The sequence below is a fragment of the Ictalurus furcatus genome, chromosome 12 (assembly GCF_023375685.1).
Source record: "Ictalurus furcatus strain D&B chromosome 12, Billie_1.0, whole genome shotgun sequence".
Classification (NCBI taxonomy): domain Eukaryota; kingdom Metazoa; phylum Chordata; class Actinopteri; order Siluriformes; family Ictaluridae; genus Ictalurus; species Ictalurus furcatus.
This window is the reverse complement of record NC_071266.1, coordinates 27,232,615-27,246,031: the sequence shown is the minus strand read 5'-3', so window position 1 is coordinate 27,246,031 and position 13,417 is coordinate 27,232,615. Positions and strand designations below refer to the sequence as shown.

The 13,417-nt window shown below is 38.9% G+C and overlaps 1 protein-coding gene across 25 annotated transcripts in view; it reads right to left on the bottom strand.

Annotated features, from left to right (window-relative positions):
* LOC128616309 (uncharacterized) overlaps positions 1-13,417 on the bottom strand; it is a 250,341-nt gene that overhangs the window by 83,804 nt on the left and 153,120 nt on the right. For 18 of the 25 annotated variants that reach the window (XM_053638889.1, XM_053638893.1, XM_053638880.1 and 15 more), the window contains 2 exons: positions 3,144-3,317; positions 1,483-1,656 (listed from right to left, as the gene is read on the bottom strand). In XM_053638889.1, coding sequence (XP_053494864.1) covers positions 1,483-1,656; positions 3,144-3,317 — 348 coding nt within the window. Of the gene's footprint in view, positions 1-1,482; positions 1,657-3,143; positions 3,318-4,813; positions 4,988-5,374; positions 5,570-5,943; positions 7,822-8,061; positions 8,116-13,417 lie in introns of all 25 variants that reach the window. The other 7 variants (XM_053638892.1, XM_053638895.1, XM_053638885.1 and 4 more) reach the window with 3 other exon arrangements.

The window sequence follows — 13,417 nt, the reverse complement described above, 5'->3', positions numbered from 1 at the left end:
TGCTGGGACTACGGCTGCTTCTAAGGCCAAACAGAATTCATATAAAACCATAATGAACTTTTTCACACTATCTGTTGTTACCCAGATGAGGACGGGTTCCCTTCTGAGTCTGGTTCCTCTCAAGGTTTCTTCCTCTTAACATCTTAGCGAGTTTTTCCTTGCCACTGGCTCGCTCAATTGGAATAAATTCACACTTTTAATATCTGTGTACCGTGTTTATATATTTCTGTAAAGCTGCTTTGAGACAATGTCTATTGTAAAAAGCACTATACAAATAAAATTTAATTGCATTGAAATCCAATTGAATAATTTTGCCTTAACTTATAATTTGCATGGATTACTGTAATTTTATATCTGGAATATCCTGTTGAGTTTAAACTGTTTATTTTTAACATGTTTACAGCGTTTAGCAGACTCCTTTATCCAGAGCGACTTTTGGCTGCATTTACTCTGCAGGTCTTGACGACGCGCTTACATCTTCTTTTAAAAGTGACCCATATCCGATATCTGCATTTACACTATACACTTCGTGAAACAACCCGAGGTAGACGTCACCTGAATCTTAGGCCGAAAAGGAACTAAAAATGCAACGGACGCAGACGAAAATATAATACAAGCTTTTGTTTTCCACATCGTATTTAAAGATCAGCAAAACACCGGTCTCTTAAGCGGAGTAAAAAGAAGAGAGCCCTTGTCGAGAGTTGTGTTTTCGCGGTTGGTGTCCACCTGAGTTGACGTCATTCGCCACTGTCGCTTTTTCAATGACGTACGACTCGCATTGACAGGGGAATATCCGATCTGTCTGATTACATGGCAGACGCAAATGCACGTATCCAATTCATATCACATTTATTTCCACGTATGAATGAGGAGTGAAACGGATCTGAGAATACTGGAACTGTGAAAGATGGTGGAAGGTCGTCAGTGGTCTGTGTTCCCCAGAGGGAAAAAAGTAAGTAGTATGAGACTGATAAATTTACAGTGAAGTCCATTGGGCTGCTTCTGTAAAGCAGATCTGGCAACCCTCTTCATAGTGACACCATTTTTATTTAAAAATCAAATGTTCCATTTTTTTTTTATCTTTTAAGTTCTAGAACATTAACTTCTCATTTTAATTGATAAATTCTATATTTTGAGATCATTCGCACCGTTTCCCTGCTGCATTTAAACCCTGCATCACACACAGTGTATTTAGTTTGTGTCTGAGCTGCAGTTTGTGTGATTAGTTACAGTGTTGTAGTAAATTTCACAGTCATTTTAGACACATTGCAGTCGCATCAAGTCACGTTTTGTGCTGCAGCTTCTCACATACGTACATCTGACCCAAAGACTCTGTGACAGATCATCAGTGTGCAGTGAAAAGAAACAATCTTCCTCCTCAGGACATTGATGATGAACCTAAAACCTCTGCTTCAGTCTCACTATTAGAGAATGTGTCTTACTGAGGAGCAGGTCATGTGAATCTCAGAGAGGTGATCTTACCTCAGTATCTCCAGTTTACAGTGAGGATTCTCCAGTACAGCAGAGAGACTCTTCACTCCTGAGTCTCCTAGTTTATTATCAGACAGATACAGTTCTCTCAGGTGTGAGGGGTTTGATCTCAGAGCTGAAGTCAGAGCAGCACAGCCTTCATCTGAGATATCACACTTACGCAACCTGCAGAGACACAATGACACACTCTTCATCAACACATTTTCATTACTTTAAAGATGATGTGTGGGATTTTATTATTCAGAATGACATGAGGATTTAATATCATCTGTTTATTCTAATTAACAATGTGCCTCATTTATATAACTGGATATGAACGGGTTTGTGTGTAAATCGTTTGTACGAGTGTTTACACAAGAAATTTGGTGTTCATGAAAATCCTGTTCATTCGTATTCTCCTCGTGCTCCTGAGTGTGTGTACATTTATACATAAGAAGAAGTCTTTATTTATCACATATACATTACAGCACAGTCAAATTCTTTTCTTCACATTTCCCAGCTTGAGCCCCAGACTAACGAATGTAAACCTTGACTTGATCAACTTCAAATCACATCATTTGCATGGATTAATGACAATGTATATACTATATATTGTAATTATATATAATATCCAGTTGAGTTTAAACTGTTTATTTTTAACATGTTTACAGTGTTTATCAGACTCCTTTATCCAGAGAGACTTATAGAAGTTCTTTGGAGTTTCTATCAAAAACACATCCTCATGCTAGTTCACTAGATCAGGGACTAAGAGCACCACTGAGAACATTTGTGGAAACCAGATGTTTTATATTATTGGAGTTTATTAAAGAAAATAAAAAAGTGAGCCAATACAAACCCATAAATTAAGACAAATAAAACTAATCATTAAAGCGAGTACGAAGAAAATCAGACTTTCAGAGACTTTTGTAAATCCGGTGGAAAATTCGAGTTGGGTTTGACTCATGCAAACATTTACACACAACTTTACTAAAAGATCGATAAATGACCCCCAAAGTCATTAAAATAATACTTTGGGTGTTGATCGGTCTAAAGGAGTGAAAACAACTGGAGAGGTTAGAGAACAACTGTGAAAGATGGTGGAAGGTCGTCAGTGGTCTGTGTTCCCCAGAGGGAAAAAAGTAAGTAAGTGTGAGACTGATAAATTTACAGTGAAGTCCATTGGGCTGCTTCTGTAAAGCAGATCTGGCAACCCTCTTCATAGTGACTCCATTTTTCATTAAAACTCAAATGTTCCATAATTTTTTTTATACCTTTTCAGTTCAATGACATTAACTTCTCATTTTAATTGATAAATTCTATATTTTGAGATCATTTGCACCATTTCCCTGCTGCATTTAAACCCTGCATCACACACAGTGTATTTAGTTTGTGTCTGAGCTGCAGTTTGTGTGATTAGTTACAGTGTTGTAGTAAATTTCACAGTAATTTTAGACACATTGCAGTCGCATCAAGTCACGTTTTGTGCTGCAGCTTCTCACATACGTACATCTGACCCAAAGACTCTGTGACAGATCATCAGTGTGCAATGAAAAGAAACAATCTTCCTCCTCAGGACATTGATGATGAACCTAAAACCTCTGCTTCAGTCTCACTATTAGAGAATGTGTCTTACTGAGGAGCAGGTCATGTGACTCTCAGAGAGATGATCTTACCACAGTTTCTCCAGTTTACAGAGAGGATTCTCCAGTACAGCAGAGAGACTCTTCACTCCTGAGTCTCCTAGATAATTCTCAGTCAGAGTCAGTTCTCTCAGGTGTGAGGGGTTTGATCTCAGAGCTGAAGTCAGAGCAGCACAGCCTTCATCTGAGACACCACACCTCCACAACCTGCAGAGACACAATGACACACTCTTCATCAACACATTTTCATTACTTTAAAGATGATGTGTGGGATTTTATTATTCAGAATGACATGAGGATTTAATATCATCTGTTTATTCTGATTAACAATGTGCCTCATTTATAAAACTGGATATGAACGGGTTTGTGTGTAAATCGTTTGTACGAGCGTTTACACAAGAAATTTGGTGTTCATGAAAATCCTGTTCATTCGTATTCTCCTCGTGCTCCTGAGTGTGTGTACATTTATACATAAGAAGAAGTCTTTATTTATCACATATACATTACAGCACAGTCAAATTCTTTTCTTCACATTTCCCAGCTTGAGCCCCAGACTAACGAATGTAAACCTTGACTTGATCAACTTCAAATCATATCATCTGCATGGATTAATGACAATGTATATACTATATATTGTAATTATATATAATATCCAGTTGAGTTTAAACTGTTTATTTTTAACATGTTTACAGTGTTTAGCAGACTCCTTTATCCAGAGAGACTTATAGAAGTTCTTTGGAGTTTCTATCAAAAACACATCCTCATGCTAGTTCACTAGATCAGGGACTAAGAGCACCACTGAGAACATTTGTGAAAACCAGATGTTTTATATTATTGGAGTTTATTAAAGAAAATAAAAAAGTGAGCCAATACAAACCCATAAATGAAGACAAATAAAACTAATCATTAAAGCGAGTACGAAGAAAATCAGACTTTCAGAGACTTTTGAAATCCGGTGGAAAATTCGAGTTGGGTTTGACTCACGCAAACATTTACACACAACTTTACTAAAAGATCGATAAATGACCCCCAAAGTCATTAAAATAATACTCTGGGTGTTGATCGGTCTAAAGGAGTGAAAACAACTGGAGAGGTTAGAGAACAACTGTGAAAGATGGTGGAAGGTCGTCAGTGGTCTGTGTTCCCCAGAGGGAAAAAAGTAAGTAAGTGTGAGACTGATAAATTTACAGTGAAGTCCATTGGGCTGCTTCTGTAAAGCAGATCTGGCAACCCTCTTCATAGTGACTCCATTTTTAATTACAAATTATTTATTGAAAGTTTTACACATAAAATGTATTGATGTGTTAAATTCTATGACATTAACTTCTCATTTTAATTGATAAATTCTATATTTTGAGATCATTTGCACCATTTCCCTGCTGCATTTAAACCCTGCATCACACACAGTGTATTTAGTTTGTGTCTGAGTTGCAGTTTGTGTGATTAGTTACAATGTTGTAGTAAATTTCACAGTAATTTTAGACACATTGCAGTCGCATCAAGTCACGTTTTGTGCTGCAGCTTCTCACATACGTACATCTGACCCAAAGACTCTGTGACAGATCATCAGTGTGCAGTGAAAAGAAACAATCTTCCTCCTCAGGACATTGATGATGAACCTAAAACCTCTGCTTCAGTCTCACTATTAGAGAATGTGTGTTACTGAGGAGCAGGTCATGTGACTCTCAGAGAGATGATCTTACCTCAGTATCTCCAGTTTACAGAGAGGATTCTCCAGTACAGCAGAGACACTCTTCACTCCTGAGTCTCCTAGTTTATTCTCAGACAGATTCAGTTCTCTCAGGTGTGAGGGGTTTGATCTCAGAGCTGAAGCCAGAGCAGCACAGCCTTCACCTGAGACACCACAATATTCCAACCTGCAGAGACACAATGACACACTCTTCATCAACACATTTTCATCTTGGTTTAAAACTTACTGTAAAGATGATGTGTGTTATGTTGGACTGTCTCCCTTCTCTTGTCCAATCACAAGATATTATTAATACTGAACAATTATGGTGTTAAACTACTGCTGGTTTATGTTAAAAGTAATGAGTCAGGTTTATTTTAAATCTCTGTGTAAATGTGTTTTTATACACATATCTAAGTGTATTTAATTATTACTTTACTGCACAAGTGATATGTTTAATGACTAATATATTTGTTCTGTATGTTGTACTGATTTAACTGAAAAAACAGAACTGTACACAACTATTAACTGCAGCTTTTAGTGAGTACTGTGTCTCTCAGAGAGATGATCTTACCTCAGATTTTTTACTTTACACTGAGGATTCTCCAGTAGAGCAGAGACACGCTTCACTCCTGAGGCTCCTAGATCACTCTCAGTCAGATCCAGTGTATCCACAGTCAGATGCAGTTCTCTCAGATTGGAGGTTTCTGAGCTGAGCACTGAGTCCAGAGCTGACCAACCACTTTTTTGAATTGTATCACACCTGATACTGAAGGAAATAATACATAATGAACTAACAGTAATGCAAATGATCAAACAAGTCCTCAAAGCTTTCACTGCAACTTCTCAGCTTCAAAAGCACAAACATCAGTTAGACAAAAGTCCCACACAGTCAGAGCTGTTCAGATTCGGCTTGGTGGGAGTTTTCAGCTGCGTACATCATCACACACACATTGTATAAACATGGAGTATAAGATCCGGGACACCAAATGGGAAAGAAGAGTCTGATCTAAAATGTTATTATTAGGAGAAAAGAAAGAGTCTAAAGTGTCATGAAGAGTTAGATTGATCTGAACAGCTAAGACATTTGATTTGTTCTCTTAACACTGTAACAGTAGAACAGTTCTATTCAGATTTACTTACATTGCTTTTCTGGATGCTGCAATCACAGGCATCACCTTCACAAGAATCCTATCTCTTATTTTATCTGTAGAGATATATTTACTCAGGTCAAATTCCTCCAGCTCCTCTGCTGATGTCAGTAAGACAAACACCAGAGCAGACCACTGTGAAGAAGAGAGTTCACTTTGTTTTCCAGATTTCAGGTAGCGTTGGATTTCCTCCACTAGAGAATTGTCCCCCAGTTCATTCAGACAGTGGAACAGATTGATGGCTTTCTCTGTAGGGGTATCTCCACTGATCTTCTCCTTGATGTACTGTATTGTGTTACTCTTTCCTGTCTGGGAGCTACTTCCTGTATGTGTTACTAAGGTAAGTAAGAGTTTCTGATTGGACTCCAGTGAGAGACCCAGAAGAAAACGGAGGAAAAGATCCAGATGTCCAGTCTCACTCTTTAAGGCCTGATGTACAGCACTCTTGTGGACATCTGAGACTATAATTTCTTCAATCCACTGGTGATGGAACATCTCAGATTCAGAGAACATCTCAGATAAAATCTCTGGTTCAGAAAGCCAACTCTGTACAAGAACATTTCTCTTTTCCTTCATGCATGTCAGGTGCACGTACAGAGCTGTGAGATGCTCCTGAATGCTCAGATGAACAAAGCTGTACACTTTACTCTGGTGAAGCCCAAACTCTTCTCTGAAGATCTGCGTACACACACCTGAGTACACTGCTGCTTCTCTCACATCAATGCCACACTCTCTCAGGTCTTCCTCATAGAAGATCAGGTTGCCTTTCATCAGCTGCTGAAAAGCCAGTTTTCCCAGTTTGAGAAGCATTTCTTCATCACTCTCCTGCTTCTTTGAGTACTTTTCTCTTATGATGTTTGTCTGAATGATGAAGTGTGTGTACATTTGAGTCAGAGTCTTGGGCATCTCTCCACTCTCTGCTTCATCCAACATTCTCTCTAGAACAGTGGCTGAAATCCAGCAGAAGACTGGGATGTGGCACATGATGTAGAGGCTTCTTAATGACTTCAGGTGTGTGATGATGTTATTGGCCAGGCTCTGATCACTGATCCTCTTCCTGAAGTACTCCTCCTTCTGTGGGTCATTGAACCCTCGTACCTCTGTGACTCGATGGACACACTCGGAGGGGATTTGATCAGCTGCTGCGGGTCGGGAGGTGATCCAGATGAGAGCAGAGGGAAGCAGATTCCCTTTGATCAGGTTTATCAGCAGCACATGCACTGATGCTGATTCAGTTACATCACACACTCTCTCTGTGTTCTGGAAATCCAGAGGAAAACGACACTCGTCCAATCCGTCAAAAATGAACAGAACCTTTTCCAAACTGGACATTTCTGTTTCTTTTGTCTCCTTAAAACAGACATGAAGGAGATCCATCAGACTCAGTTTCTGGTCCTTCATCAAATTCAGCTCTCTGAAAGGAAGTGGAAACATGAGGTGGACGTCCTGATTTACTTTCCCTTCAGCCCAGTCCAGAATGAACTTCTGCACAGAAACTGTTTTTCCGATGCCAGCGACTCCCTTTGTCAGCACAGTTCTGATGGGTTTGTCTTTTTTAGATAAGGTCTTTTTCAGCACAGTTCTGATGGGTTCGTCTTGATCAGATAAGGGCTTAAAGATGTCATTGCATTTGATTGGTGTTTCCTCTGTTGTTGTTCTCCTGGATGCTGCCTCGATCTGTCTCACCTCATGTTCTTTATTGACGTCTCCACTGTCTCCCTCTGTGATGTAGAGCTCTGTGTAGATCTCATTCAGGAGTGTTCGGTTTTCCGGGTTTATCATCACTCCATTTAAACACTGAAACTTCTTCACCAGATTTAATTTGAACTTTTTCTGGAAGTCATTTACAGCAGCAGGTTCTGGGTCGTGTCTGTGACAGGGTGAAGAAGGAAGACATGGTGAGACATGGGGTCTAATTATTAGAGTTTAAGATCACACTTTTTTCTGACTGTTACCACAGATAACCATTCTTTATGATGTTCTCACTGTGTATTTGCCGTATTCTACAGTATGTGTTCTATAATCTAATCACTCTGCAGGAAATAACAGCAGAGATGTTTATAATACCAGCGCGTCAGTGTCACAGTCATGTTGTTGGTTTTGATCTTACCCTGTAGCTGTGATGATGTTCTTTTCTCTTCTGTCTCCTGACTTCTGTAGAACACTGGGAATAAAAACTGTAGCTGTTAAAGACAATAACTTTCATCACTTTAAAAACAATTGTAGTGGGGGTTTGAATTCGGAGTTCGACGGAGTAAGACGCGAAGTTGGAGGCTCCTGCTGATTTCGATTAAAATTGTAATTAATTAGCGCTTTTTGGTCATATAATATATTTTGACTTATTCTACTTCTTTCCCTTGTTTGCACTTTTAACTTTGTGGCTCGTTAAAATGTCTGGAAAGAACACGAAACCCGTGGTAGCATTCAGACACGACTGAGGCCGAGGGTGCGCGCCGCGAGCGAGCCCCCTTCTCCCCCTGAATCCGCATCCGGGTATTATCTGGGTATTGTAATTTCTGACCATGCGCCTCTACAATTAGATATTCATCTTTCTATTTATAAACGTAGCCCACCGCCTTGGAGATTTAATTCTCTTCTTTTAGCAGACAGTGAATTCTGAGAGTTCATTTCTACTTCTATTGATGGTTTTCTTTTCTTCAGTCAGAATGACTCCACCTCTTATTCATTGTTATGGGAGACACTTCAATCCTATATCAGAGGGCAGATTATTTCTTATTCTGCTCGCTGTAATGAAAAACGCACTGCTGGGGTTAATGAACTTACATCTGCGATCAGTAACCTCGATCAGAGATGTGCACCGAACCCCTCTCCAGAACTTCTTAAACAGCGTCTTGACTTGCAGGCAGAATTTAATCTTATTTCGACTAAAGAGGCGGAACGCTTGTTGTCACGTACTCGTGGTTCATATTATGAACACGGCGACAAGCCGAGTCGTTTACTGGCACATCAGCTACGGCGAGAGGCCACTTCCCGTCTCATACCTAGTATTAAAAACACTTATAATATCGTCACTACAGATCCCATGGAAATTAATGCTACTTTTAAATCGTTTCACTCCGCTTTATAAATCTGAATTTCCTACAGACAATACTAAAGTGAATGCATTTCTTCAAAACCTTTGTAACCCTGTTATTAATTTGAATACTGCTATGCAACTGGACTCCCCACTCTCTCTTGAAGAAATTTTAATTTCAGTTAAAACTATGCAATCTAACAAAGCTCCTGGCCCGGACGGGGTTCCAGTTGAATTTTTTAAAACGTTTATTGGAAAACTAGCTCCATTGCTTTTGGCTGTGTTCAACGAATCTTTGGAATGTGGGTCTTTGCCTCCAACATTGACACAAACCACTATAGCTCTGCTTCTTAAGGAGGGTAAGGATCCGTCCTCCTGCGGTTCTTATAGACCGCTGTCTCTGCTTAATGCAGATGTAAAGGTGTGGGTGAAAGTAATGGCATCTCGTTTAGAGAATGTACTCCCTTATATTATATCTGAAGAGCAGAACGGTTTTATAAAGGGACGTCAGATGTTTTTCAATACCCGTACACTCTAATATAATTTATTCAAAGCATTCGTCTGTGCTCCCTGAGATCATGATTTCATTAGATGCTGAAAAAGCATTTGATAGGGTTGAGTGGGAGTATTTGTTTGCAGTCTTGAGGAAGTTCGGATTTGGGGATAAGTTTATTTCTTGGATTAGCCTCCTTTACTCATCCCCTAATGCCAGGGTTCAGACAAACGATATTTATTCGGATTATTTTGCTCTCGGACGAGGGTGTCGTCAAGGCTGTCCTTTATCCCCTCTGCTTTTTGCTGTCGCTATCGAGCCGCTGTCTACTGCACTAAAATCTTCTCCCTTGTTTAAAGGAATAGTTCGATACGGTGTAGAATACAAATTGTCGCTATGTGCTGATGATTTGTTATTGTATGTAACCGATCCTGTTGCCTCTATGCCAGCTGTCGTGGGTGTTCTGGAGTCCTTCGGTGTTGTCTCTGGTTATAAATTAAACTTGGATAAAAGCGACTGTTTTCCTGTCAATACTGCAGCATTTTCTCTCCAACAGTCAGATCTACCTTTTCAGTTTAGTCAGTCAGGGTTTAAATACCTAGGTATCAACGTGACATGTTCTTTATCTAATTTTTCATCAGCTAACTTCACTCCTCTTATCTCAAAGGTTAAATCTAACATTCAGAGTTGGGGTAACTTACCCCTTTCTCTAATTGGCAGGATCAATGTCGTCAAAATGAATATATTACCCAAGTTTCTTTTCTTCCAGCAAGTTCCTCTTTCTCTGCCAAAATCATTCTTGATTTTTCGATTGAATTTTGATTGAATGAATTCTCGATTCATTGGATAAGATAATTAGTACATTTATTTGGAGAGGGAAGCCACCAGGGGTTAGTAAATATTTATTGCAGAAATGTAGACTCAGTGGAGGACCTGCATTACCCACAATTCTATTACTGGGCTGCGCACATTCATAAACTTTGCTACAGGATTAAATCTCCTGGATCTTCTTGGTGTAAATTGGAACTATCTTCTTGTAGGGAATCCTCTTTACCTGCTTTACTTTACTCCTCTTTACCTACAAAACTCTCCCTATATACTGATAATCTAGTCGTCCTCAACACACTTATGACTTGGTATCAATTTAGACGGCGCTTTAAATTTGTAGGTGCATCCTCTTTGGGTCCTTTAGTCAACAACCATCTATTTCCTCCATCGTGTTTGGACTCCACATTTTCAGTATGGTATGACAAGGGTATTAAATAAGTTAAAAATCTGTATGCCGATGGTGTGTTTGATAGCTTTGCCAATCTGGCATCCACTTATGACCTCCCTGTGACGCATTTTTTTCGGTATTTTCAAATTCGGAATTTCGTTTCTAGATGTTTTCCTGATTTCCCCTCTGCGCCTCCTGAACAGGCTTGGGAAAGCTTGTTTTCAAACAATCCGCATCAGAGAGGAATGATTTCTAGGATTTATGATTTTATTCTGCCGCTAGGTAGTGAGTCGAGTAACAAAATTAGGAATGCGTGGGAAACGGAGTTAGGAGTACAGATAAGTGAGGAGTGTTGGGAACGTGCTATAGGGAGGGTACAGTCTACCACTTCTTGTGCTCGTCTTGGACTTATACAGTTCAAAGTTTTACTCAGAGTCCGTCTGTCCAAGTCGAGACTTTCTGTGATGTATCCTGACGTAGAGGACAGGTGTGATAAATGCCATGGCTCTCCCTGCCATCTTGGCCATATGTTTTTCTTCTGCCCTGATCTCCATGGTTTTTGGTCTGGTTTCTTTACCATCATGTCCACTATTCTCAGGGTAGATTTAAAGCCTTGTCCATTGATTGCTGTATTTGGGATTCCTGATGACTCAGTTCCATTGAGCTCGATACAAAAGGATGTTATTGCTTTCACATCCCTTATAGCAAGACGTTCCCTACTGTTGCACTGGAGGTCTGCTAAATACCCATCTATCTCCCAGTGGCTAAAGGACGTGATGTTTTTTCTAAAACTCGAGAAAATAAGGTATACGATGAAGGTTGTACGGACAAGTTTTTTTATAAATGGCATCCCTTTATTGTATACTTTATGCAGTTACAGACACTTACCACTTAAATTTTTGTGCCTGTTGTTGGGTCTTACAGTATTTATATATCCAGCAACAGTTATTGGGTACTTTTAATTTTGTTTTCCTTTGTTAGTATAAGAAGAAAAAAAAACCTGTGAATGTTTACTGCTGTGTGTTGATCAATTTGTTTTTTTTTCTTCTCAATGGAATATTCGGGAAAGGGAGGGGAGGAGAGAAGAGAAAAGGTGATGTTCAGCAGACATGTAGACGTGTTCAGCAGAAATGTTCAGTTCAGCAGAAATGTTCAATAAAAATAAAACTGGAAAAAAAACAATTGTAGTCAGGGCATTAAAATTTAGAACACACACTGCTAAATACAACATCACCAACATTGTGGACCTGGAGAAAAATGTGTCCGTTTTAATTTGAAGTTTTCTAGATTTTATCTTATTTATATCTAGATGTGATAAATAACATGGCACCTTATCATGCAGGAAATGAAAGCTGAAATTCTCATCTATTCTCTCATTCATGTTTTATCTCCAACCCAAATGTCTTCAGTGTATAGCAAAAGTGAAAGAATTGGCCTCGCTGTTCCAATACTTGTGGAGGGGACTGTATATGGTCATTATGGTTGTAACAGAACATGAGGACATCATTCAGAATGAACAGATAATGTGTCCTGAATGGATGCAGATACAGATCATTATTATTTTAAAAACCTGCTAGAAAGGTTCACAGGTATAAAAATCTGTAACTCTATCCAGAATTATACGACACTGTGGATGAGATTCAGTCCGTCACCTGTAGGGACAATTTAGTTATCAGTAGACCCACTGACATGATTTTGGGAGGTGAGATGATTAAATTGAGGAAAATGCTGATTGTGATTATTATTATTAATAAACACTGTAATGTCAGTTATATGATTTATGGTAAATAATCAGTGCCTGTGTTCATATAAAGAGTCTCCATTTTCTATTATATTTTACAGAAATACTCAGACACATCACTCTTCATGGAGACACGTCCAAGTAACCGTGATCTCAATGGTGCCTGGATTTTAGCACAAAACAACAATGTTGTTACTTTACACTTCCTGTTCATTTTAGAATCAGTGTTGAATACTTGTTTCTGTTTTATGAAATTTTATAGTCTGGTGTTTATGTACATTATAATATTTTCATAATTCTAATTTCCTATTAGAACTCATGTTCATTATTATTATTAGTAGTAGTAGTAGTTTTAGTGTCATTAGATATTGTCACGAAATGGAGGCAGAGATGGCAGCAAGTGCAGCTTTAATAACAAATCCAAGGGTAAGGCAGAAATTCGTAGTCAAAAAACAGGCAGAGGTCAGGTGATCAGGCAAAACTAGGCAGAGCAGAGAATCGAAGTCAAAGGAGTAAACAAAAGGACAAAACTCAGAATGGAAAAACACGATAACAAGGCTTGGACAACGACAGAGACTATGCAGCTGAACATTACTTGACAAATTTCAAATGTTCACAAGGTCTATTATAAGCTGTGTTATGAGTGAGAGTGAGATTGTTTGCAGGTGTGTGTAGTTAGAACTCCAGAGAAGGTAAACGTGTGTGTGTGTGTATGGGAAGTATAGTCCTTTTCGGCCATGTTTGTAGTTTGTGGTGCATCCTGGGAAATGTAGTTGCAAGTTTGCTGCGATATGACAGATATTGTTTCCTATAGTTTGTTTTGCTTATATTAGCATTTCTTGCTTTAGCATTTAAGACATTACCTGTAAGACATTTTGACCTTCATAAAGTTCTGTAGTATCACTAAAGACCAAGAAACTAAAATATAAATCAAAACAGATGCTAATGATTGTGTAGCACAGCCATTACTGTGACTTTAAAC